General features: G+C 43.2%; 1 protein-coding gene across 27 annotated transcripts in view; it reads right to left on the bottom strand.

The window, feature by feature from the left end:
- Positions 1-968: 968 nt before the first annotated feature.
- SORBS1 (sorbin and SH3 domain containing 1) overlaps positions 969-25,530 on the bottom strand; it is a 71,961-nt gene continuing 47,399 nt past the window's right edge. For 12 of the 27 annotated variants that reach the window (XM_058029059.1, XM_058029067.1, XM_058029071.1 and 9 more), the window contains 12 exons: positions 22,917-24,437; positions 22,107-22,192; positions 20,421-20,588; positions 18,949-18,995; positions 17,333-17,447; positions 17,102-17,227; positions 15,852-16,046; positions 13,216-13,944; positions 11,819-11,935; positions 5,294-5,484; positions 3,923-4,035; positions 969-3,145 (listed from right to left, as the gene is read on the bottom strand). In XM_058029059.1, the coding sequence (XP_057885042.1) occupies positions 3,078-3,145; positions 3,923-4,035; positions 5,294-5,484; positions 11,819-11,935; positions 13,216-13,944; positions 15,852-16,046; positions 17,102-17,227; positions 17,333-17,447; positions 18,949-18,995; positions 20,421-20,588; positions 22,107-22,192; positions 22,917-24,437 (3,476 nt within the window). In that variant the 3' untranslated portion in view covers positions 969-3,077. Of the gene's footprint in view, positions 3,146-3,922; positions 4,036-5,293; positions 5,485-6,118; positions 6,179-11,818; positions 11,936-13,215; positions 13,945-15,851; positions 16,047-17,101; positions 17,228-17,332; positions 17,448-18,948; positions 18,996-20,420; positions 20,589-22,106; positions 22,193-22,916; positions 24,438-25,530 lie in introns of all 27 variants that reach the window. The other 15 variants (XM_058029084.1, XM_058029081.1, XM_058029085.1 and 12 more) reach the window with 10 other exon arrangements.

Below are 25,530 nucleotides of genomic sequence, written 5' to 3'. Positions count from 1 at the left end.
GCTTTTATATAAAGAGATCTGTGAAACAAAAAAGGGATTGTGTCTGTGTGCTTTCTAAACACATGTAGCCTGAGGCTTTTTCTGTCGTGGTAGTTTGGTTTTAGGATCAACTTGTTTACAGTTTGACTTCCTAAAAGCATTGTGAGTGCAGCCATGATGTTTATCTGTCTGCCTGGCCATCCAGGCACATCATCACAGAGTCTGAATCTGTTGCACAATTTTGGCTTAGTCTGAGATGGACGTCTCCAAAAAGTTAAAACTCCTTGTGAAATACCAGTCTTTAGGGTGAGCACAGTCCTGCACATGCCTTCCCTCACTCCTTCAGGAACTGTTCCCTTACACAAGGCACGCCCAGAAAGTCCCAGCTAGGTGTATTGCTGCAGGGAGACAGGGGACAATCACCACAGACCTACAAACCCTGTGAATTAATGCTGTAGCCATACCTGCCCTGTCAGGGTGCAGCTACCAGATAGCAGACTCTTAAAGCTTTTGACCCAAGCCCGGGTTAAAAATGCACATGTAAGCCCAATACCAACTGACATCACTTCCCCCACAGGCTGGCATTTTGAGTTTCTGGCCTGACTTAACCTGGGTGGTCTTTTCATCTGAGGTCACAAAGACCCTTTGTAAACCAGTGGAGAGAGGTGTACTCCTGACCTCCCAGGTCTGCGTGCACGCCACAGCAACTGTACCCTCACACCATGTATGGTGAGATCAGTGTGTAAACCAGCTTCTCCTCTGCCTTTTTGCCTTGGTTTCTTTAAGCAAAAGTCAGAGCCAGCCTACAGCTCAGGAAGGACTGATGAGCTCAAGCCAAATCACAAGCAGGATCCTCAGGTGCAGTGGTGAAGCCCATGGCAGACAGCCACACATCAGTATGGATACAGTGGGGCACTAAAACAAAAGTGCATTGCTACAGGAACAACCAAAGTAATTTTATTTAATAACTTGTACAAGGAACACAATAGTAATTCAATAATTCCATTTATTAATTGCCAAATAGTAATCCACTGCAATAAGAAACAAAAAATCAACACAAAAAGAAGTTGCAGTTTGTGTGGATATGTGTGGTGCGTGTGTGTGTGTGTTCGTGTTTAACTTAAACTGGCAAGAGCAGGAACAGAAAATTAACTTTTAAATGAGTATGTTATATACAGTCAATATCAACACGTTACTTTGCTGGATACATTTATTTGGTGTTATCCAATCTTACCAACAGGCCTAAACATTGTTGCAAATAACTGGAGGGCAAACCCAAAGCAGAACAACTAACCCATAAATAAGATGCAGGATTCAAGATATCTCCTGCAGAAAATAAACAGCGGTGCTTTGTATCATATCTGAAACCTTTCATAATGAATATTTTGTGCTAAAACTCTTTATGTGAACATACACAGAATTCCATCACTTAAATTAAAGTGGAAAAAACTCCCAACCTTTCACAACTGCCTTTTTTCCCCTCCCTTCACTCAATGTGTTTAAATTATTTCTCTATACAAGGTAAGTACATTGTCTGTACAAAGTTAAATATACATATTTACAGTCAAACTTCTGAGACACAGAGTCTTCTCTTCCGCTGACTGAGACGGAAGACAAGCCTACTTGATTTCAAACCCAGGAGCATGGCTAGTTTATCAAAACATTGCAAGTCGTGCTAACAGTTAGTTGTAGTTTACTCTTAATAAATCTGTATAAAAGCATCAGCATAAAAATAGGCATTTTATATTATTAAATACGGCTTATGACAAAATAGCAATCTACCCTTTGCTATTTGTACGGCAATTGTAGGAAGCAGAGTCTGATAGAATTGGTTTTGTTTATGCTTTTTCTTAATAACAAAAAGTCTATCAAAAGAGTATTCATAGTGGATTTACAGGCAAACATACAGCCAAGCCATAGGGGTTTTTTTTCCCCTCAAGGAAATACAAATCTATGTAACTGGTAATAACTGCTGGGAACAGCTTTTCAAATTGATTAAACTTTTTTGTATGACTAAGAGGCAGCCAAAATGCATGTATTTATTTGACCTACCATCAACACTGTAACCAAAATGAAAAAAAAGGCACCCTCAGTGATACATTGTTCAGATTTATCCGAGCCTCTAAGATTTAATGCCGGGAAAGAAGTCCCAGCATTTCATCCCAGAGCATACACTGGAAAAGGTGTGTGATCCTTTAGGGCCAGCCACAGGGCAAGAGGAGCAGAGAAAGTGAACAGCTGTAGGACTCATAAACAGAATTTGCCCTCACGGATGTCCTGTTTATTGGTTCTACTCTTTGTGCAGATAAATGTCAAAGCTAGGCTGATTTCTCTTTAAAAAACAGGACTCAGTTAATTTTGCACACAATACATTCACACACACACACCCTGCACAAAAGAAAAAACCCTGCAGAGATCCGTGATATGTTATTGAAGGGTTTGGGATTTTTTGCACTTTTGCATTATGCTTTGGCTGACCTCTCTGGATTAAACCACCAATCCCAAACTCCTTCTCCACACAGAGCTCTGCAATTCAATTGTATCAGCTGTCCTCCGCCTCTGCTGGGTCTTAAGATGCATGACATGAAGGAAAGGTTTTCTATGGAAATAGAAGGCAGAGAAAAAGTGAGTCTTCAGCAAGGCAGAAACGGGCAGCAGGCCTGTTTCCTGAACTCCTGTTCCTGAACTCCTGTGCCAACCAACGTGAGCAGCTGCGGGGCTGAGTATTGCCCCAAAGCACTACCCTATCTCAACACACAAACAAAACCTATACCATGTGCTTCCCTGAAGCCTTCTCAGAGGTAAGTACTCCGTACAAATTAAGATTATCATCAAAACTTTTACTGGGGAAGGGAGAGGAATACACAAAGGCAGCACTGTAAACTAGAAACTGTCTCTTCTTCAGCAAACAAATCACACCCTGACTCCATGGAAGCAGGGCTACACATTCAACTCAATAGTGTACCACATAACCACATCCTCCTAACACTTCTCATCTCTTGTCTATTACATTCATAAATTGTCTGTTTCTTCACTGTTTAAAAACACCATCTGGAAAGGAATCCCACCATCCTTGTCAGGGTGGGATCCCTGTTACTTTACAGGTACAGAAGCTTCACGTAGTTGCCTGGGAAGGTGCCAAATTGCCTTGTTCTCCTGGATGTACCTGTTGCAAAATAAAACACAAGGAAGACTTAGTAAGATGGAGACATACCTACACTTAAAAAGGTACAGGTGGCAACCTCTTCTGCCTGCAGGCATTAACTGCTAATACTAAAGAGGAGCCCTAGTCAAAGAGTCTTTTGGTACAAACCAGATCACAACTAGCTCTGCTACTAATCATCTCTGGTCATCCCCTTTAACAGGTGCTGGTGAAAGCTCCTGGGCCTATAGGTTGGAAGTCAAACTCCTCTCAGTGTAAATGAGCTAATCCCCTTAAGAAGAGATGGCAAGCCTAGATTTGAAATGTTGAGATAGAGAACACTGTCCAGACTTGCACTCCTTTAAGGTAAAGCATTTTGCTAAACATGCACTTGAGGCTGGATTTTCAGGGACTGCAACTCCTATCCGTGTGTTCTCTTCACCCCCTACTTGCCACTTTCTGTAACTAGTCATGGCTCCCCTCAGCTTTGGAAATGCTACAGAAATCCAGTTTCTCTTCGTTCCCTCAGTTGCTCTGTCATCTGCGTAAACAAGAAGGATCTGGATGAAGAGAGGAGTGGAGATACTAAGAAGATAAAAAAGGAAGTGCTAGAGATCTAGCAAGGAAAACAAAGCTCCACCACCTTGCAGCCTAATTTTAATATTCTTGGTGGGAAAAGATGGAAAATTGTGGAAAAACTGAAGTCAGTTTTTTTCATCATTTTGACCTCACAAATGAAAGCAACTTCTGCAAAACTGCTCATCCCAATAAGCTCTGTTGACAGGCAAGTGTCACACTCACCCACAAACCAGCCATCATCACATTTCTCCATGACATCAACAATGTCACCGTCCCTCAGTTCCAGCTCATCATCATTCTGAGGAGTGTAGCTGTAGAGGGCTTGGTAGCTAACTCTGAAAACCAGAAAGACAGTAAATGTTAGGCATTGAATTTGACAATCCTTCAGGAGGAGATGTTCCTCTTCCCCTAATTCCTATTACATATTGCTGAATGCAGTCTGGACCTGTGTTTGCCTTTTGAGAGGTGGAAGCCACCTGCATTGAATTTGCTGTTGTCAAAAGGTCATGGTAGTAAAAAGTGTCATACCTACACTGCGTGGGATATGTGGAGAGCTCCTGGTCCCTTTCTGCCATGTAGTTGTCTGCACAGACAAACAACCAGAGCCTTCCTAACTTGTAGCACCTAGACAGTGTTCAGTTGCAGACATCCCATTAAGTGCAAGCCAAAACCCGGACACACTCATTCTTGGGATAAAGGAGACAGGTGTTTCCTCGCTCAGGCACATAGGCAGAGAGAGCCATAATTGACCACATGGCAGAGCAAAGGACTTTAGAAAAAGATATTGCCTACTCTACTGCACTCTATATACATGGATAAATCATGGCTGAGGAGGTATGGTGGAATAGAAAACCCAGGCTGGATCCTGCCCGGAGATGTCATTTGTACCACAGGAACTGTGCATCCACTAGAAAGGATCCTTAGGGAATGGAAACAATCTTTGGGCAAATTTGGGGAGGCTTGGATCCCCTGCCCATGGAGCAGGAAAATAGAACTGATGTGAGATGATCCCGCTCTACAAAAAGCAAAGGCTCCTTTCACAAACCAACTGCTGTCACCATCAGTCCCCAGCACACAGCTGCTATTCTCAAAACCATCAGTGTAAGGCCCCACCAAGCTTAGTGGCAGCTCCACTGAACAGCTTTGAAAATCTCACCCCTGGTCTCTCAGCTACAAATGCACCTGTGGAACTGGTCAGCAATGCCCCGAGTGGCATCAGCGCTGGGACTCTCACTGCACTGTGAGAAGCCATGAACAGAGTGGAACACATTGATCAGGTATAGCCAGTGGATATGAACTTGTTGCCAGCTTCAAGATACAAAGACACCGAGACAGCCTCTGTAATGGAGACCCCATCCGGGATCACTGTTGAGGTGCTATACAGGTCATTGAGGTCATTGTTTCAGGTGCTATACAGACAGAAGGGGCACAGTCTGAAACTCATTATGATGACATGTGGCTACTTTTGTTCTTTAAAGCAAAGCTAACATTTCCACATGATTCTAATTTACCACTGAGAGCTCTCATACTTCCCTATCCTCACAACCAGTCAGAAATATGGGCCCTGGAAAGGTGGGAACCAAAAGAACTTACATGTCTCGTGGTGTTTGACTTCGCTCAGGGCTGGCTCCTTGCTGCTGTGCTTGAGGTTGCTGAGAAATGATGAGAGATGATTTATGGTCATTAGAGGTCACCTTGTGGCGAGAGTCAAGAGGCTGAGAAATAGTACTGCAGTAATGAACAGACTTTTCTGCAATGTTTATGATTTCATTGCAAACAGCTTCCTGTGTGGTAGGCAGCATTGACATCCAAGAACACCCAAAGGACAGTCAACAGGGGGAAGGGAGGGGAAAATATAGATAAGAAGAGATGGGACATTCCAGTTGCAGTATATAAGTCCAGTAAAAAAACCAAAAACAAAAGAAGAGTTGTAGATCCAGGTAAATATCCAGGTAGTGGAGTGCAGAAGGGATCCAGATGTAAGCATGGAAAACAGGCAAGATATAGAAGAATTTGGCATTTAGTTTGAAGATTTGTAACAAATACATTTACACATATTTTTAAAAGAAGCAGCATAAGAGGTTGCAATTAGTTATGCAGTGGCACCATTCCAAATGCTATGAAGTCAGTTCAAGAATGCAAGGTGAGGTTGGGCTGCTCCATTCATGCATTTGGCTTCATTTAACTTATACCCAGGGTGTGGCAGCACAATTAGCCCAACTTCTCATTGGCTGTGACAGTTTTTTCTAATTGTTAAATTCCCTTCCTTCTGTTGCAAACAAGCAATATATGCAAAGAGATAAATATGTATCTACTTTGCAACTAAAAATAGTGCTGGCATTTTATCTCTTACTGAGGTGTTACTCTCTGGGTGAAGAGTGTCTAGGACTACACAGCTGAGTTAAACAGGGGCCTTACCACATAGCTCTTTTCAGACTCTGTGAGATCTGGTCCAGCTCTCAATGAATGGTGGGAAGGCTGTGTGATCACCAAGCAAATGATAAGGAAGACATTTTAGCAGATGTTATATTGGTCAGAATTAAAAAATGGAGTGCAGACAACAAAAGGAAATGAACAACTCCTCCCCTCCCCACCCCAACACCATACTTTTTGGACAGCAAGATCCTTAATTTACACAAGAGACATTGAGGCTACAGTAACACAACAGCAGCACACAATGCTGCAAGGGAAAGCAAAACAGAAGGTAGGGCACGGAATCAGAGTGGAAGGTGATGGACACTGCTACAACCAGAAATGGTACAATAGCATCATACTGCATTCCTGTAGGGCAAAAAGAACACAGACAGAAACATATACTTGGGAGCATCAAAATTGAAAGGCCAAAAGCATGCTGGAAGGCATCTGTTGCTGTTTTCAGAAAAGTCCTCAATGACACAGAAGAAAACAGCAACTTGCTTTCTTTTTTCAGAAAGCCAACAGCTCAGGTCCTCAGAAGGCACAGTGCCATGTAGCCCCAACAAAATCACTCTATCCTGTTCCAAGCAAGGCTCTGAAATGTTTTATTAATTCCCACAACAAGGCAGAGTGTCAGGTCAGGCCTTGACTGAAAAACCCAGATCTAAACAACACCACCAGTGAAGCTGCTGGACTCTGCCCTGCCTCACCCCATAGTCACAACCCTACACAGGGTCTGTGTGTCCCAGGACACATAAAGGGAAATCAGTGTTTGAGGCTGGAGGTTTTATGGGGAAGATCACTGAAAAAGCCATTCAGATATCCACAGCCTGGTTTTGCACATTTTTGCATATTCAAACACCTACCAAAAGCAAGGTGAGCAAATGTAATGTCTGAGCTGGTGTACTGCCTACAGGGCTGCTTGGCAAAGTGGGTTGAGATTCAGAGCATGGCCATGCTCTGTGATCATTCATCACAATTTTCAAACTTAATTTCATTGGCCTCAATTTTAAGCTTTCTGTCCTCCTCTTTATTCACCTGAGTAGTGCCCTCCAGTAAAAAGCTTCCTTTTTCATGGCATTCTGAGAGAGGGCAGAAGCAGACAGCAGAGAGGTCTGTGACACCTTCAGCCCAAGCATGCTCGAAAACTTTGGAGAAGTGCAGGGTGATGAGCTCATTCCTCTCAAAGTTCCACTGTACCACATCTTGGACCTCTGGAGCTGTGCCCATCACTGTATTAAAGCAAACCATCTCTTTTCTCAAGGACTGTGACCCATTGTAGGCCAACTCAGCCCCACAAAAATTCCTTTGTAGTCAGCTCTACTCTCTGGTGCTGGAATCTGGGATCACTGCCCTATGAAACAATGCTCTGTTACTATTTATATTTCTAGAGAAAAAAATTTAAATGCAAGTACAATCTACTAATTGCAGTGGAATTTGCATTCAAAGCATTTACTGTGGAGCCTGAAATCCTCACAGGATTTCTGCAAGTCCCTCCTGCCTATCATGAGCCCTGAAAGGCAAATGAAAAAATAACAAATTCAAAGTTAATATTGTGCAGACCAACTGGATATAGTGCATCAAATCTGATGAGGCCAGAGCTAACTCAGGTGGTTAAGTAGCTGGAAAAAACAATTTTCAGGCTGAGGCAGCTGTAAGAATGTTTTTAGGTGCCTTTTTTTTTTAATTCAAGAAAGTGCTTCTCTGTTCCATACCAATAAATTGACTGCTGAAATTGCGCCATGAGCTAAGACCACATGGTCCATTTCCCACTGATTACTTGTGACCTTCCTGCACAGCTTTTCCTCCTAAAAGAATTAGTATCTATGAATTAAATTAGTTTTTCAGAGCTAAAAAATTGACACTGCCTCTGAATGTTCCACAGTGCAGGTTTGTATTACCAGGAGGAGCAGCACCAAAACCCAGGTCACATTTCCTTTCCTGGCAGGATCCTCATGGGGACTTCCACAAGGCAGCTGGGCAGGGGCAAAGGCCAAGCAGGAACTTCCAGTTCCTGACAAGACACATGATTAAGTGATCTCCTCTGGCTTCTGCTCTGAGATCCATGCAGCTCCCACCAAAGCATTGCATTAACTCCCAGGGATGCAGCAGAGTCCTGCAGGGAGTTGGTGAAACACCTCAGAGTCAGCAACTATGCAGTATTAGCTAAACAGAATGAAGAATGGACCAGATCAGATCCCATAATTTTGGGTTGTAAATGTACTACCACACTAATGTAAACAAGTGACCCTAATAGCATGATCTGTGTGGCTTTTTTAATTTTTTTTTTTTTTTAGTTCACCAACCAAACTCTACAGTGTTCTTTCAGGGAAGGAAGAGATTAAAGGGGAAAAGAGTGTTATAGGTCCAAATGCTCTTCAAACAGGAGTTTAGATAGCCCATGTACTACTACAAAACACTGAGCCAGCCCTGTAACTGCTGAGGGTAAGCTGAAGGCCCTAAAAGTGACCAAGTATTCACAACCTGTGAGGACATCTCAACTTCTACCTGCTCAGCCACACTATCTGCTTTGTTAAGACTAAGTGAATAAACTTAAGCACATGCTGAGGTCTCTATGTCTCCATTTCAACAGACTGTGCACACAAATATGCAGTACAGTTAGTCCTAAAGCACAGCTGGCCAGTGTTTCCCCCTCATATGGAGTTTGGGGATGGATGTAAAGAGTGCCACAAGTTTGTGAAATTACCAGAAAAAAGTTCTACATTAAGAGCCTAGAAAAGCCCTAAGGCAGCTTTTAAATGTTAGGCACAAAGATGCTGGGACTGCTCAGCAGTGCTCTCCCTGCTCCTAGTGAAATTCAGCATCATCAGTGCAACCACCCATTGCAGCTCTTGTTCATGTGCTTTCCATCCATTCCAGGTGGGAGTTAAGGAACTACATAAGGAAAGACAAAGCTAAACAGAACAGACTAATAGACACACAAGACAGACAGACAAACTGGTATTCCCTCAGAGGAGGGAACACATCAGCACTGATGCTCCCACATGAATGAAGAACCAAGACCAGGGAGGCCTCCCTAGCCCAGGTGAAACAAAAGGAAAAGCCCTGCACACACCAAGCCCAGCTCTGTGAAAGCGAATGGAAAGCTGGCTGAAGAGCTCTCACAAAGGACACTGAAAAGGCTGCAGAGTGGAGCAGAAGGCTGCCATAATCAGTGGAAAGACTCCCTGGACCCTGGATCAGAAGTTGTAGGCTGTGTCTACAGCAGAAAAAGGCATTTCCCTTGGAAAACAGGTACCAAACGCCTGCTGCAGACTGGGCAGCTCTGCCTTGGACAGTAAGCACTCAGCAGAAATATTGCTGTGCTGAATCTGTGGAGCAACAGAAAGCCACTGCAGGAGGTATAAGTTTACCTTGAACACGGTGCAAAGCAAGGAACATGCTAGGAGTAGTTGGTCTGTGCTGGAGAACGTGGGGTCTGAACATCCACCTCATATAACACGGGGTCTGAACATCCACCTTTGGCTCCCCTCTCTACCAGCCAAAGCAGGTGAATTGCCACCCTGCTGGAGTGGCTCTGTACAAGTGCCAAGGAGCAGATGGGTCCCACCAATATCCCTCATGTGGCTGATACAGGGACCCTTGTCCAGCCTGTCCTGCCTTCCCCACCCCACAGCCACAGTCCAGCCCCAGAGCCAAAACCACCACACTGCTCACACACTTGCTGCCACCACTGCTGACTGTGACACTGTGCTAATAGGATCTCTGAGTAGAACAGGAATTAGAATGGAAAATTCCTGCAGGTTCCCTGAAATAAATTAATTTGATAGATTATGTAACTCGTTAATAACATATTTTACTAGAATATTGAGACAAGTTATCTGTAAGTTATACTTGAAATGCCTTCACATGCTGTGAGGTAATTATTTTTTCTTTTTAGTTTGGACTGGGAAAACAAACAAAAAGGAACTTCAGAACAGTGTAAAGAGCCAATGCAATTTATATTTTTACTTAATGTAACAGGTAAGAACAGAGTCCTTACGCCAGACCTATACCAAAGGGTCTTAAACCTGCAAAAAACCCTGGGTCAGAATTTCATAACTGGAGAGGTTATCCATAATGAGAAAGAAAACTAAAATTCAAAATCATAAAGTATGTGAAACACCAGGGACAGACACTAATGGAAGGAAAACCCAAATGTAATGTCTCATTTCCATGTCTGCTAAGTGATTTTCTCATTTGATTAAAATCAGTTGAGAGGTACAGATTTTTGAAAAGCCTCCAGGGTATTACCTGAAGTTCTGCTGAAACCATCAGCCTCTGTATGGCTCACACAGATAATGAGAAGCTATTTGCACATAGAAATATCACTCCTGCTCCCTAAAGAACTGCGGACCCAGAGCTGAAAATGAGGTCAAGACTACTGCTGATGTCACAAATAGTTTTAACTTGATACTGACAATGCTTCGACTGTCAAGGCATATAAAATATAAGTATTGACTTGACTTTGACTACAAAGAAAGGCCATGGGATTTTATTACAACCAGGTGGAACACCCAAAATAGAACTGTGCTAATCATCACTGGAGAGAAACATCTTTGTCTAAATGTGGTTCTTTGCTCCTGTTCTTTTGGATCACGTATATCCAGTGCAAGCACCAGCATGACCCAGCAGATCAGAGCTCAGGAAAAGGGCCAACACAGGAAACTTCTAGGGATTTTTAACATGAAGCAGAGTAAGTATTCTATTGAACTCAGATGTTGAAAGTGAAAGGGAAGCAGGAGGTGGTTGTTCAGTAAAAAGTTGTGCAAGCTTCAAGTGGAAGAAAATGAGCAAAGGTAATAGGAAAATTTCAGGGTTTAAACTGTTTCTCTCTTAATATAATCAAGAAAGTAACATTGGCAGCTATTTCCCACATTCATCCTGTATGATCAACTTGCCTGGTTCACTGATCAAGCTAAAGACTGCTTCCCCAATACCCACCACTAACAACTCAGTCCAGTGTTCCAGTTTTTGTTAATGGTGAACTTTCTGTTTCAAATATTGCCATCTTGTGGAAGCTGCCTTGAAGGACTGATGAGGCACCAGCAGATGTAAGCATTGCTCATTCCCATACTCTGGGCATCTCAGACACAGTGCTGGGGCTGAGCCATGCTGCACAGACCCTACTGCATCCCTCTTCAAAAACATTTGTAGCTCTCAGCTATAGAGCTGAGAAACTCTGAATCCTACCTGAGAAGACCAGAGCAGGCCCCTGGCATTGTGGATACCAAGATGTGTATGCCTTATCCCCAGCTCTGAGATGCTCAAACCTTGAATCCTGATCTCAGGTGGTTAAACAATACCTGAACCAAATTTTCTTGTGCTACACCATTCCTACTAAGAAGGCCACCAACACTGCAGTATAATGAAATCAAGCTGTAGGAACTCAAGGTCAGAACTAAGTAAGCCCTGAGTTAATCTTTTGGAGGAACCAATAAACAGATCCTCAGCTGGTACAAACAAGCAGAAACCTAGGTTTGACCTACGTAGATTTGCAGCAGCTGAAGATTTTGCCCATACCTCCCCTTCTGCACAGCCTGGAAGTAATTTTTCTTTTTTTTTTTTAATAAAAAGTCTAACTCTGAGGAAAATTACCTCACCTGTGTAATCAATGAGCTGCTAAATAAGCATATGACAAAACAATGGCACGGCATGGAAACGACTGTAAGTAATGGAAGAGTAATCAGCAAAGATGATTACCTGTGGCTTATTGACTCTGCGTGTAAGTCTGGGAGGTGGCTGGGTTGTGACAGTAGAGGAAGAGAGGGTAGAGGAAGAGAGAGGAGCAGATGAAGAGAATACTTTTGAGTCTGCAGTCTTTTGAAGAAAAGAAAAATCGGTCAGCTTGGCACATACTCTCTTATCACAACCACTGCTAGTGATAAGAGCATTTACTATCCAGTAAATTTGAAGCACACACAGAAACAGTAACTCCATGCAAGGACAAGTGCAGTTTCCAGTTGGTTTGTCTCAGCTGACCACCTTACTCTGTTTTAAACATGCAGGTTAAGTCAAAAAAATGCTACTAAAATATATCTGGATGGTAAACAGTACAGTATTAACACAGCTCTCAGTAGACTTCTGGTTATGATTCAAGCAGAAATCAAATTATTTGTCATAAGTTTGCCCAGTGTGAAACATGTCATCTTGGAAACCCTGTTTTCTCATTATTTAATGTTGGCTAGATGGGGTATGTCATGGAGGCTATTGCAGTGCATCCAAGACAGTATTTAGAATTCTATGATTTCAAACTCTCCAAACTTACACTCCTTGGGGTACTGTAATGTAATTGGGCTGGCTGTACCCCACAACGTGCCCCAAGGCAACAGAGAGCTACAAAGTAAAGTATATATCCTATACAAAGACTGAGGGCTGAAGATACTTTGTAGAAGCTACTGGAGAATTCCCTCTGTGTTTCCTCTAATTGTAACACATGGCTGCATATAACTAAAAACTCTTGAGGGAAACCATCAGTAGGTCTAATTCTCTTTTGTGGCTAAAGCCTTTCATATAATTTTAAAAATGCAAAGGTAATAACTTCTCCTCAATACATACATGACAATCAAAATTCCCTTAGTCATGCACATCCCAGACTAAGGTTCACTTAGGCTCCAGGATCAACAGGGGACACCTTTTGTGATTCTAGGAGCCAGGTTTATGTTTAAAATGCTTTTTGGTCCTTAGGAAAAACCAACAAATTCTATAACCAAAAATGATTCAGTGCACACTGTAAAATCTCTGATTAGCAAGAAAATGTCTGTATTCTGCACAGTGGGCCTGTGTGTTGCTTTCATCTGATGCGTCTGGTAATAGCCACTGTCTGGGACAATCCCCTCATTAGATGTGACCGATTGTGTCAGTGCCGTGTTATCTATTCTGGAATAATTTTTTCTACATTGCTCTTGATCTCTCTTCCAAAATGTTTTGATCTGCTATAAGTGAATGCCACTGGTGACCCCTGAAAAAATGTCTTAAGATCATCAAAATGACATGTGGCAGCCACTGGCTCTGCTTTGCCAGCAGAGCAGCACAAACGTCAACCCACCAGTTAAACAAAAGTCAGCGATTCAGAGCAGTACACACACATGCAGAAGTACCTTCTTTTCCCCGCTTTGAAACTTTCCTGTATCACCTTTCCTCACGTCTCTTTTCTCTGTTTTACCTCCCTGAACAATAGCCATTAGCTCCTGACACAACTGGTTGTCCTCAGAGGAACCCACAGCTCTCCTTTCTGGGCTCGCACGCATGTCTAGCTGGGACGGTTTCAGGCAGCGCTCAACAGAGATCTTGGGGACAGCATGAGCACTCTGCTCAGCATGGCTGCTGCCCTCTCCTGCTTTTGGGAGCCAGGCTGGGCTGGCAGTGGTGTCACGCTGCTCTGCGAGGATGCTCTCGGGGCTCTCCACTGCCCAGCGAGAGGAGTTAGAGTAAGTCACGCTGGGAGAAGGGGAGTCAACAAACTTCTCTTCGTTTTGTGGAGTGGCCTGGTAGAAACTGCGGGCAGAGGATTGAGGTCTGGATGAGGAAGAGGGCAATGGGGACCTAACAGACCTGGGAGTCGAGGAGCCAGAGAGATGAGAATGGTGGAGGCTGACTGTGGGGGAAGGGCTGGCTGCAGCAGAAGGCGAGAGATAGTCAGGGTGAGAGAGGGAGGCTTCGGGCGGAGGAGGCAATGGAGGAGTTATGGCAGGAGTGGTGCTGGGAGACACTCCCACGGTCAGAGCAATCCACTCGGATGTGACCGCCTGCACCTCTGGAGACAAAGCGCGGCGCGCAAAAGGCAAAGGCGGAGGAGTTGGAGTATGGAGCAGCTCAGAGCTGGGAGACTTGAAGGAGACAAAAGCAGGAGAGAAAAAGAAAGAAATGAATAAAAAAATAATAAAGAAAATACAAAACCAAGCAAAAGTAAGAGGAGAGAGAGCAAGTGTGGAGAGAAGCTGATCTGTGACCACATGCAAAAGTTCTCTTCTGCTGTGTTGGAGACAATGCTGTCCACAGCTACTCCAACCACAGAGTCCAGCCTGTATCTGTGCTGCAAATACCCTTCTCCAGTCTTTGCCAGTATCCCAGACACAAAACACCTTGTGACCTCTGACTTCATACCATAAGCTCTAAGCCCTTCAGGGAGCAGGTGAAGCCACCATCATGACGGCAGAATGCAGCATTGGACTGGCCTGGCAGCAATAGCTGGGGTCCCAGCAACTCACACTGTGGATCCAGCCAGAGTTCACTGCTGCAATGAACTTTGACTTTATCCAACTTCAGCATGAGCAATGCCTGCTCCTCAGGAAGCATGCATTGCAGAAGCTGCATAGGAGAAAGGGATCAAAAAAGCCAGCTGGGGCTATTAGCTCTTCAGGTGATTAAAATAGCTCCTGGGTTTAAAGGACAGAACACACTACAAGTCCTGTCTGTAGCTTTTACCATCAGCAGTATCGGTGAGAACAGCTACATTAGCACTTGTCAGACTGTTTCTCAGTCCTCAGCCAAGTCAGGCAAAAAACTAGGGAGAGTACTGACTTTATAGGAGAGGAATCAAAAGAACAGGAAAGAAAACTAAAGAAACGTAGATATGATCCCTTCCATCCAAGGAAGAAGCCTGCAGGGAGCTTGTGGAAGATAGGGAATAGCTATGGAGAGGCTGCCAAGCTCACAGAAAAGCTCAGCTGACGTCTTGACTGAAAATCCCAAACAACAAGTTTTTCCTCTTTACACAGTGGCTAAGACTGAAAACACTCCTTTTAGGAAAGATCCAGACAGACAACAGGCATGAGTCATGGCATCTTTTTTCCTATCCTTTCTGTACCATATATCCCTTCCTCACAATCCCAGCTCTCCCCTTATGTTTCTTGCAGTCTTGACCTTGTTTTGGTCCCATTAGTGAGAGGGAAATGCACCAGAACATCATGGCCATGACCCAGACATGTATGCTGACCTGGCATGAGTATTTGCACAATGGGAGCAAAACAAAGGGATTTAGAGACTCACTATTGCCCTGATAAGTTTGCCATGGCAAACATTCTGAGATGCCCATATAACCACCTGCTGCCATTTTGATTTTTTCTTTGAACTGCAGTATGGTTTGTAGTGAATCTAATATTCATGGAAGATCCCAGACTGACCTGCTCTCAAAACCTGAGTTCATGTAGCAGCACTTTCAAATAATGCAAGCTGTTCTCCTGACTCTGTCCCCAAAAACCTTGGTCATGAGTTAGATCATACAGGAGCAGGTATACAGCTTAATTCAAGCTGATTGGGATCAATATAATGACTATTACAGACTACAGCACTTCTTAAAACCTTACAGACTATGACACTTTTAATAGTCATAATATAAAACTTCCCTCATCACAGTAAAGGTGTGTGAAGTGTAAACACATACTCAGGAAAAGCTGGATCACTCTGGATCACTAATTCATTCCGTCTCCGACAGTGAAATTTAATCATGTGGCTGTGAACTGCAGTCCTTTCAACCTGGCCTGGATTCAAGCTCCAAATCAGAGATGCAAAGCTGAGTCTCCAAATCCCCAAATGATCCGTTCATTAACCTTTCTGGTAAATGAAACATCACCTCTTCCTGCAGTTGAAGCCTACTGCAGGAAGCACGTAGCTTTATGGCACAAAATTTATGGCACAAAATACAGCTTTCTTTCAGCTACTGCTTCTTGAACAAGAATGGCACTATCCCACAGTTCTGCAAGGTGTTGCACCTGGCTGCATCTAGTGCTAGTACCTGTGGTGAGGCTGTGATGCTGCGGCTGGGGGAGAGGGACACAGGTGGGTCGGGATAGTCAATGGCGTTCTTGACCACTGGCCGCTTGAGCACCTCCACATACGTGACGGGGAAGATGCCCTGGCGACTGGTGCCAGGGATTCTTCCTTCATACCAGTTCTCATCCACTCGTCGAATCAACGTGATCCTTTCACCCTGTGGGAAGGAACAGCAATGTAGTTCTGATTTTAACATGTTTAATCATTCCAAAGCAGATTACATTTTAAATCTTGGTGCAGCTGACCTAAAATAATTGGTGGTTCTCAGCCTATTTCCAATTATCCTAATCCTAAACTCTGGGTGGGAATGATATTTTTCAGTTCAGAGAAAGAAAAAATTGCAGATCTTCTCGTACAGACTTGGTCTGTCTGCAGACTCAGTTATGGTCACATTTTCAGGACCCGACCTGCTAAAGTCAGCTAAAAATGGAAACCAGCAGTTTCAGGCTGACCATGAGACTCTCAGGCATATGAGGTGTACAGAAAGTATGCACAGGTCTGCAGTTTAAACTAGGTCTCTCTATGGTCTCTCCAAGTTTTGCTGACAAAGTAACTTCCAGATCCTTAATATACACTGCAAGCCTCACCTTCATATATAATTAAAAGAGAAGACAGAGGAGATCTAATCTGAGCATCAAAACAGAAAGCTGGTTGAGATGGAGAATTTCTGCTACTTAATCTAAATACGGATGACTTTCTTCTGAACAGGCATTACACAGCTCCTTTCCCACACCTTCACTCTGCAGTCAGTCTAGCCAGTCACCTCAATACCACAGAACCTGGCTTGCTTAATGATTTGGCTTGTAGCATGGAGATGGTGAATCCAGTTACCTTCATTTCTAAACCACTGTAACTCTGTGACTGTAGTCACTCTGTAACTGTGTGGGCCTCCACTGAATCCAACCAACCTGGAAAGACCTGTCACCAAGTATCTAATTTGCCTTGCAGAGCCAGCTTTCCAGCACTCTTGTTGAAAGTATCTTCTCAGCTGGACCTAAGGAAACAATTGGCACTTCTTGATTTAGCCTACCTGCAACAAAAACGGCAATGTACTACATAATGACTGTGGATTAAAACATGGGTGATGAGGAGGAATCCTTCCTGAATACAGAGTCCATTTTATTGGAGCTTTCATTTGGAAATTGCAAGTTACTAGTGCTAAAAAACATCATCACGTCTGGATTCAATTAATCAACACAACAGAAGCCCTACCTTTCTGAAGGACATTTCCACTTGGGTATCCCCATTGAAGTTGAACTTAGCAATAGCATCTCCATATTCCAATACTTGCAATGGTAATGGCTTTTTGGGTTGAGCCTTCTCAGCTGGTGGAAGGAACTAGAATGAACAAACAGAATCAGCTAAGTCTCATACATGATGCCCATAAACTGGTCTCAGGCAGAAAGGGAGTGGACAAAGAACACCTGCAAGGAAAGCAGCTACCTCTATGTATGATCGTGGGAAGATGCCAACTCTGCCATGGTGTTCACCTTCGAGCCAGTTCTGGTCAATCTGCTTGTAAATGTAAACAATATCTCCTTTTTGCAGAGGAAGTTCCCTGTTAACAACACAAGCACTCCATCAGAACTTCACTGGAGGAGAACAGATGTGTTCTTTTTCTGTGCAGCAATCCCTAGGTACCAAGGTGTCCACCAGCATGTTGATACACATCATGCTCCACCCAAAGGACAAGCTAACTGTTGAGGATTACTTTGTTCATATTGTGATGTGCAAGACCTCTCTTGTTCTTTGGGCATTCTATTAAAAAAGTTGGCCTGTGAGGGCCCTAATAACCACATGCTCTCCAGAAGCAATGGGGTAAAGCTCAAGTCAAATATGACACTGGCTACTTTCCATGTTGGATATGATGAGCAGCCCTCAATTCAAGTTTTGAAACAGACATGTCACAAACACCTTCCAAAGAGACATATGATTTTAATCTGAGCTAGTTTGCTGATTAGATTAACATGCTCACATGGTGAAGTTCATCCTGCAATGATTATACTGATGGTCAGCCTATGGTTGAGCAGTCAGTGACCTCAACTGGGCTAAAAATTGGAATTTCAATCCACAGGCTTCAGTGCTAAAATTATGAATGTCTGCAGCTTGAGGAACTGTGGCCAGCTTGTATTAGGCTCATAAACTTACTACTTGGGTCCCCAGAGGAAAATAAGCAACACAGCCTTTTCCAAGACGATTTTTACAAGCTCTGCTTTACTTTTTTCTGGCACTCTGGTATGTTCTACTCAAGGCACACAATGGCTACTCCTAGTCTTCCTCAGTTTTATTACAGGTGCTGGAGAGATGCTATTTAAATTATTACAAATCATCATCTATAGAACATATAAAAAGTATTCTCAGGACATTAGCTCATTCATGCAGGTCCTTCACTGAATTCTGCTCTTCTTTCTTCCCCCTCTAGCAATATTAAAATGAGAGCTTCTCCAGGCTCATGCTGACACAAAGGCTTTTCCAGGCCTTCTCTTCACAGCAGTCTTCTCTAAAAAGAACAAGTAGTGCCATAGGATTCACCCAAAGGACTACAACAGGGCTTGGAGGTACAACAATGACATCTGAAACATCTGCTGATGTATCCATAAATGCCAGGAGAGCAGTAACCACTCTGCACACTTCTCTGTTCTGGATCAGGAAAATGCCGAGCCAGGGGCCCACACGCTTAGAGCTGGGCGTCTGTTTAACTTCTGCCCATGGGCTATCCTGTGCATAGTGAAAAGGATGTTCTTCTCCTGTGGCTCCACCTATCCACAGGGCAGAGCACTCACTTGCTGCAGTAAAGAAAGCAGGTTTGTCCTAAAAATCATGGGGGATAGAGATGCACTGAGAGAGAAGACATTTTTCTCAAGGTCCTTTAGATGCTATGGTCTGCAAGGTTCATATTACTTTTCCCTGCCTTACTATGGACAACTTTGCTTTGGGAACTGGAAAGACACCCTAAAACATGAATCCAATTACATGACACTTCAAAAATGCTGCATGCTGCATCCTAGGGAAAAAGCAGAGGAAGAACACACCAGGTAGGAGCAACAAGCTATACTCACTTTAGCGTCTGTGCTTTAAAGTCAAACTTGGCTCTAGCAGGTCTCATCTGGAGAGAAAAAAAAAATCAATATATTAAAATAATAATTATGTTTTCAACCCTCTTCTGAGGAAAATCACCCAAACTCTTCTACACGTAAGATTAGCATGGAAATTGAATGCAGGTACTCTGCTACAAGCTTGCGTGCAACTGGTATTACAGTCCAAATATGCTGGATGGCATCTCCCATCAGGACATAAAGTGCCAACTTCTGGCACAGCAATAATTAGGAGCTCTACAGGAAATAGAAGTAACAGCAGTCAACTTTTAATGTGACTAGCCCTGATGAATGAAAGCTGATCCAGTAACTACAGTTACTGGGGCTCCAGGACCAAATTTCTCTTGACATTTGAATGGAAAAGCAAAATTGACTAGCTGGGAAAAACAATAAGATATTATTTGATGTGGCTCTTATTAATTATTATCTAGCCCTGCTGAATACTGCAATGTGACCCATGTACTCTGTATCAATTGGTAAGAAAGAGACAAAGGTGAAAGGGAAATATGAATAAATTAGGCACGCATTTAAAAAAAGTCTTCAGTGGCTAAAGAACCAAAATGAATGTTGACAGCAGGCCTGGGCTCTAAAAGGTTTACTTGGCTAATTTTCTAAAGGCCACAGAATATTCAGACAATTTCACAGTAATTTTGGTAACAGAGCACAAAATACAAAGCAGTCACATTGATGAGGCTCCAGAGCATTTGAAACTAAAGGGCAGACAGGTGTACTTCATCCATATGGTGAGCAGCTCACCCACCACAGTGCAGCGCCTCTGGGGAAACAGAGCTGCTGTCAAGAGCCCAGCAGCAATCCATGTGAGGCAGGAAAGGCATTTGGCCATAACACCTGGACACAACATCCAGCCCTCCAGGAAAGTGCCTTGGGCTCTTGGAAAAAATATGTACCTCCTCCTTTGTCTCTTTCAGCAAGTCCAACCAAGTTGAACGCAGTGAAACATGCTGAGACTTTTTGTCTGAATGTTTCTAAAGGACATTAAGCATATTTCAAAAGGAGAAACAATGTATTTCTAAAAAAACCCACAACTATGTGACAGCCACATGGCCAGATCAACAAGACATGAAGTTTCTAAGCATAAGGCACAGACAAGAAGACAATGTAGCAATATGATGCAAAAGATGTAGAATGCCTTTGATTGACTAAGTAGCTGATATTTAAAGGCATGCATCACAGGTGTGCACCAGCAATTCTCAGCAGGCATGCTTTAATATATGCAGCTTGGTATAAGATATCAATTAATTTACCAGGCATAAAAGTCAAAGCAGATCTAAATGAAGCCAGAATGGGAAAGGGGAAGGTGGAAAAAAAACAACAAACGACATTCTCTGAAGAGCTAATGTCGGCCTAAAGCACAACATTGTGAGACGCAATTATTGCTTTGGGTCAAGCAGCAGACTGAGGTAACTAAAACAGACCTCTGACCCAGATTTCCTCTTTGCAGTATCGTCTACATTTAGGAGGTCCCCAAATCGTTCATTAGTGATAAACTGATGGTGCGTTGGAATAACCCCTGTGTGCCTTCTAGCGGCAATATCAGCTTCTTCTTGCTCACGTTTAAGCCGTCTCTGGTCCTCTAAAAGTTTCTGCCATAAAATTGCATAAAATGGGCAGTAAATAATCTAGTTAAAGATTCCCGAGTTCCCTGCAAATAGCTGGGGCTTTGCAGTTCAGTATCAAATATTGTTTCTACTAACTAAACAATACCCTTTCATTTTACAAACACAGAAGGTACATCATCATTATGACATAACTGAAATCTAGCTCATACAGAGGATCTGAGCCAAAGCTGATGGAAGTCAATGAGGAGTTTTTTCCAAGTTTTGGACAGGTCTTAGGCGCTTCTAAGAAGATTCCTGATAATGCAGAGACCTGATCCAAACCCCCTTCCACCAAAAAGAAGCATCTCTCATTGACTTCCAAGAGACCTGAATCAGCCCCATTGAGTTCCGAGGCACCAAATTCTCCTAAGCCTTGCAAAGAGCTTGGGAGGGTGTCTAACCACATTCAGGCTCTCCCATAGTTCTTCTGGGCTCATGTAACACACTTTGTAAAATGACGTAAATAAACACCTAAAAATTATTTTGGATTTCTGAACTCTCTGGCACATTAAATGGAAACATGCATTCTTGTGCATCTGCACAGAAGGATTCTTCCACCTTCTAGGGCTGACTGTAGGCTGAAGAGTTCAGCTGTGTGTTAACTCATTTGAAACCAGAAGGTCTTACTGAATTCTGTAAGGTTTTTTACCTTACATGAGTTTGCATGCTGCATTTTGGAAGTGGGGGAATTACCAACTTTCACAGGAGAAGACAGCAAAAAAACATTTTTTTACATAGGAATTAAGAACAGATTTTACCGTATTTCAAAGCACATATAAACATTATCTGAACTCAGAAAGTTAACACTAAAAGCAAAACTTACTCCCCGCCCCCCACCAGCAAGGGAAATTAGTTCCATCTTCCAGGAAAGCAAGTACTTTATAACTTCTTTAGCTCAGCTTAAATACACCCAGTGCTGAAAAGTCTATGTGGCTTTCCTATTATTTCAGCTTGTCCCACTGTTACCCAGGCATTTCAAAAAGGACTGCTACATTCTGTTGACAACAACTTCAGACACCATAAAGAATTCTAGTTTGCACTGGGGGAAAACTTACGAATTTCTGATAGCTTAAAACATCTTACCCTCAAAACTTGAGGACCACCACAGGAATAATAGTGTTTTCACCAATTTGATTAATACTGACTCAAGTGGCTTGCATGAAGAGCAATTACAGATTACCAATCTTTTTCTGCAAGTACTAGGGTACTGCTCACATACATTTCCAAGCTTTTTATATTATTCAAAGCCTCTGTATGCAACTTTTTGCAATTGATAAGAACTATCAGGTTTATTTGAAACAAGCTGAATTGGACTATACAAATTACACAGCAAATTAGTGGCAGAGAGTATTGAAAGTAAAACACACTAGTTACTGCTTGTTACCCTAACTTCCAGGACACAGAGCCATGGACATACAAGCTATCCTTATGTAAGGCTGAATGCTGTATTTCTTGCATGTGGAGCTGCCACTGCTGTTATAAAGCCATAAAGGAGGGCATTACCTCTTTATCATCATACCGCCTGCGGAGGATTTCTTCTGGAGTTTCCATGTAATCAACTGGTACAAAATGCCTTGGTGATTCTGAATCTACTTCAAAACAACATAAGGAAGTTAAAATACACATGGATTTATCTAGCATAACCAGAAAGGAAAAAAAGAAATATTTTTAAACAATTTGTTTCCATTATGACAGTAAGGATTCTCAATTGCCATTGACCAAATTGCCAATCAGATGTTGATTATTTATCCATTTTCATTTTTTTCCCTTTTGGGCTGTACATGTGAACAAAGATCCAAGAACAGGGAGAAAATAATGATACAAGAAAGAGTAAAGACATAGAAGGACTTTGTGAAGAAAAGATTCACTGTCATCAAAGTATGATTTGGCACTTTACTGTTGATAAAAGTTTAATACACACACACACACACACACAACTAGACCTTGAGAAACTACTCCTTAAAGCAAATCATCTGGGTTTGGTTTATAATTCCCATGTATGTAAATGATACAGGACTAGAAATTATCTCATGTTGAGATTCTTGCATCCCCAGAGCTGTTTGAGAGATAAACTGAACCTGATGTGATTAGAAATGCAGTGGAAATTGTTTCTCAGAAGTGCAGCTGTTAACAAGCCCTGAACAAAACTGCTCAGCAAGACACGCAAAAGGACATTAGACACACTAGGGGAGAAAATCAGAGAGTCAGGGAATGTAAAGGTGGGACATAAAAATGCAAGGGTTGTGGAAGAAAAGAGGAGAATGGAAGAAAGAAGACAGATAAAGGAACACCGGTAAAGAACACAAAAACCACCTCCTAGGTACGTCCCAAGTTCACTTTGCGGGTTGTTGTTTGTGTCCAGGCTGTGGTAGAGGGCATATGAAACAGGGTTCCCATTGTTTAAGGAGTCAGGAATGTCAGCCCGGCCCATGAAGCTATCCCGGCTAGATCCCATGGTGGGGAAGTAGCCAAGCCTCTCCACAATGTCAAAGGAGGACAGGCGCCGGGGAGCAAGAGGCCCGCTTCTGAAGCAAGGTTGGTGCTGGGAGTGGTGACTCTTGTTTCCTACACTCCCCTGCAGCTGTATGGGGTCGTCTGGGTTCTCAGGGCTGGGCACTGCCAGGCTTGCCAGGCAGTCTGGGGGCGGAGTTCTGCAGGATTTGTGTTGGAAGGGCTTTTTCAATCGGAATGGGAGCGGGCTCATTAGGTAGACATTTCTGGGGAGCATGTGCCTGTCCCCATAGACATCCCCTTTGGAATCAGGGTGCCTGGAGGCCTGCTGCTGTTCATGCCTTCGGATGGTAGTGAATCTGGTGTAGGAAGCTGGGCATGAGCCTTTGCATCTGTTGATTTTATGCTTCTGAGGCCCATTCAGGTTGCTGGAGCTGCTGCCACTGTCATTGGACGCATTTGAGAGAAGATCTATCTCATCAGTGCAAGCTGAAAGTGTGTCCATGGGGATGACATCACTGACATCCGAAGCCGTGTCTTCCACATTGCTGCAGGAGTGGGAGGATTTATCTGCAAAGCTGGGAACATCCTTTTCTACTTGGTGTGCTTTTGACAAATCCAGAAGAATCTCTGCAGAGTATGCAGCACTCAGACAAGTTTTAGACTGAAGAGAAGTGGTGGGTTTGCTTTGTCCAATGGAAAAGTCAAGTGAGGGCATCGATCGGGATCTCTGGATCAGCTGCTCAAAGGCACTGATACGGGAGGAAACGGTGTCTTTGGGGATCTGCTCTGAATCCTCTCGACTAAGGCTGTGCTCCATCCTGTCCTTCGCTTCATTCTCAAACTGAGATGCAATATCTTTCACGCTGCAGGAGGAAACTGTGTCCAAATGGATCCTGGACCGGTTGATCTGGTGCATGTCTTTATAGAGTGTTGTAAACTCCACCCCACTCTTTCTGGAGGCAGCGAACAGGTAGCCTTTCCTAGAGTTGGTGCCATACTCCTGCAGGCTCATGGTACTGCCAGATTTAATGGCATACTCTTGCTTTGACTTCATCAAGATGTTTTCTATGCTTTCCCCCATGTCTACCATGAAAGCCTTTTTATTATCAAACAAGGTAGTGGAGCTACGAAGGTTTTCGCAGCTTTGAGCTTTCTCATGAGACAGCAAGATACCCGTCTTGTCCTGCACAAGAACAGCTGGAGCTGCTAGTTTGGGTTTGAATTTAGAAGGGAGGATTTCAGTAATGCAGGCTTTGGCAGCTGATAAAGGCTTCTTATGTTTACATGCGTGACCTAACATACCGGTATGACTAGCATTAAAGGTTCGGCTATTAACTGAAGAGGGTGCAGTCATATGAGCATTCCCACCTTTACGATCCACTGGTAAGCATGCAGAATAAAATAAATACAACCTGTTAGCTTAAGTGCTAGAAAGCTATTGAGAAAGGAGAAAGAACATGCTTGGATTTCATAAAATGCACCTTAAAGAAACAAAATTCCAAAACATAAAGAAAAGCAGGAAGAAACTGCAAAACAAGCCACACTTAGAGGAGTAGGTGAAGTGCTGTTAGGGTTTCTAAAATGAGAGGCTTGGCCAGAAGCAAATCTGGAGCACTTTTAAGGTACCCTCCTAAAAAGTGCAAAGCATCATGAGCTTCCAGGGAAGCTGTGGCACCATGGAAAAGGACAGCTGAACTCTGGGCAGGATCAGGGTGTCAGCAAGAATGCAGAGACACTAACATTGCAAAAATGGCTTAATACCAAGCCTGTAATCACACCTACTATGGTCTTACCACGGTGCTTGCCAAACAGTTTATTCCTGGGAGGAAGAAAACAACCAGAGGCTGACTGTGCTAGCACAAGCACACCACATCAGCTGACCTCACCCAAGAGATGCCTACTTAGACATTCCCCATACTAGGAATAAGCTGAGTGTCCTTCAGACAATGTGGTTGGCCGTGGTTGCTTTAAAATTGAAGGGTCAGATCAGGACATTGGTTTTTTTTTTTGGGTTTTTGGGGTCTTTTTTAATAGGATTCAGTTTGGTTTCAGCTTAAACTGCAGTTTTTAGATCTGTTTCCGATTGGAGTTCAAATTCAAATGTCAAAATAACCATTCAGGTTCAATTGCAGTTTGGGGAACTGTTTGAACAGATTTTTTTGTTCAGATCCAGTTTGACTCCCTGCCCTACAGGCCTGACAAAATGCTGAAAAACAGCTGGGAGATGGAGACAGAGAGACCTTTTTGGTATGATGTACTATTTTTAGGGAGAGCAGTTCAGAAACCGAGCACATTCCATCTCCAGTCCTCTCCCCATCTCAAGCCATTTTTAGGTTGAAATTGGCTCAGAGATACATTCCCCAGTACAATTCCCTGATGGGAGTCATGCTCTTCCTTGTCTCTTTTAGAGAGTCTGCAACAGGGGGAGAGAAGAGGAGGAGATTGGTCTCTTCTGGCTCACATTCCTGGAGCC

This window comes from Melospiza georgiana, chromosome 8 (assembly GCF_028018845.1).
Source record: "Melospiza georgiana isolate bMelGeo1 chromosome 8, bMelGeo1.pri, whole genome shotgun sequence".
NCBI classification, from domain to species: domain Eukaryota; kingdom Metazoa; phylum Chordata; class Aves; order Passeriformes; family Passerellidae; genus Melospiza; species Melospiza georgiana.
The sequence above is the reverse complement of the archived record's forward strand: the minus strand, read 5'-3'. Positions and strand labels throughout refer to the sequence as shown.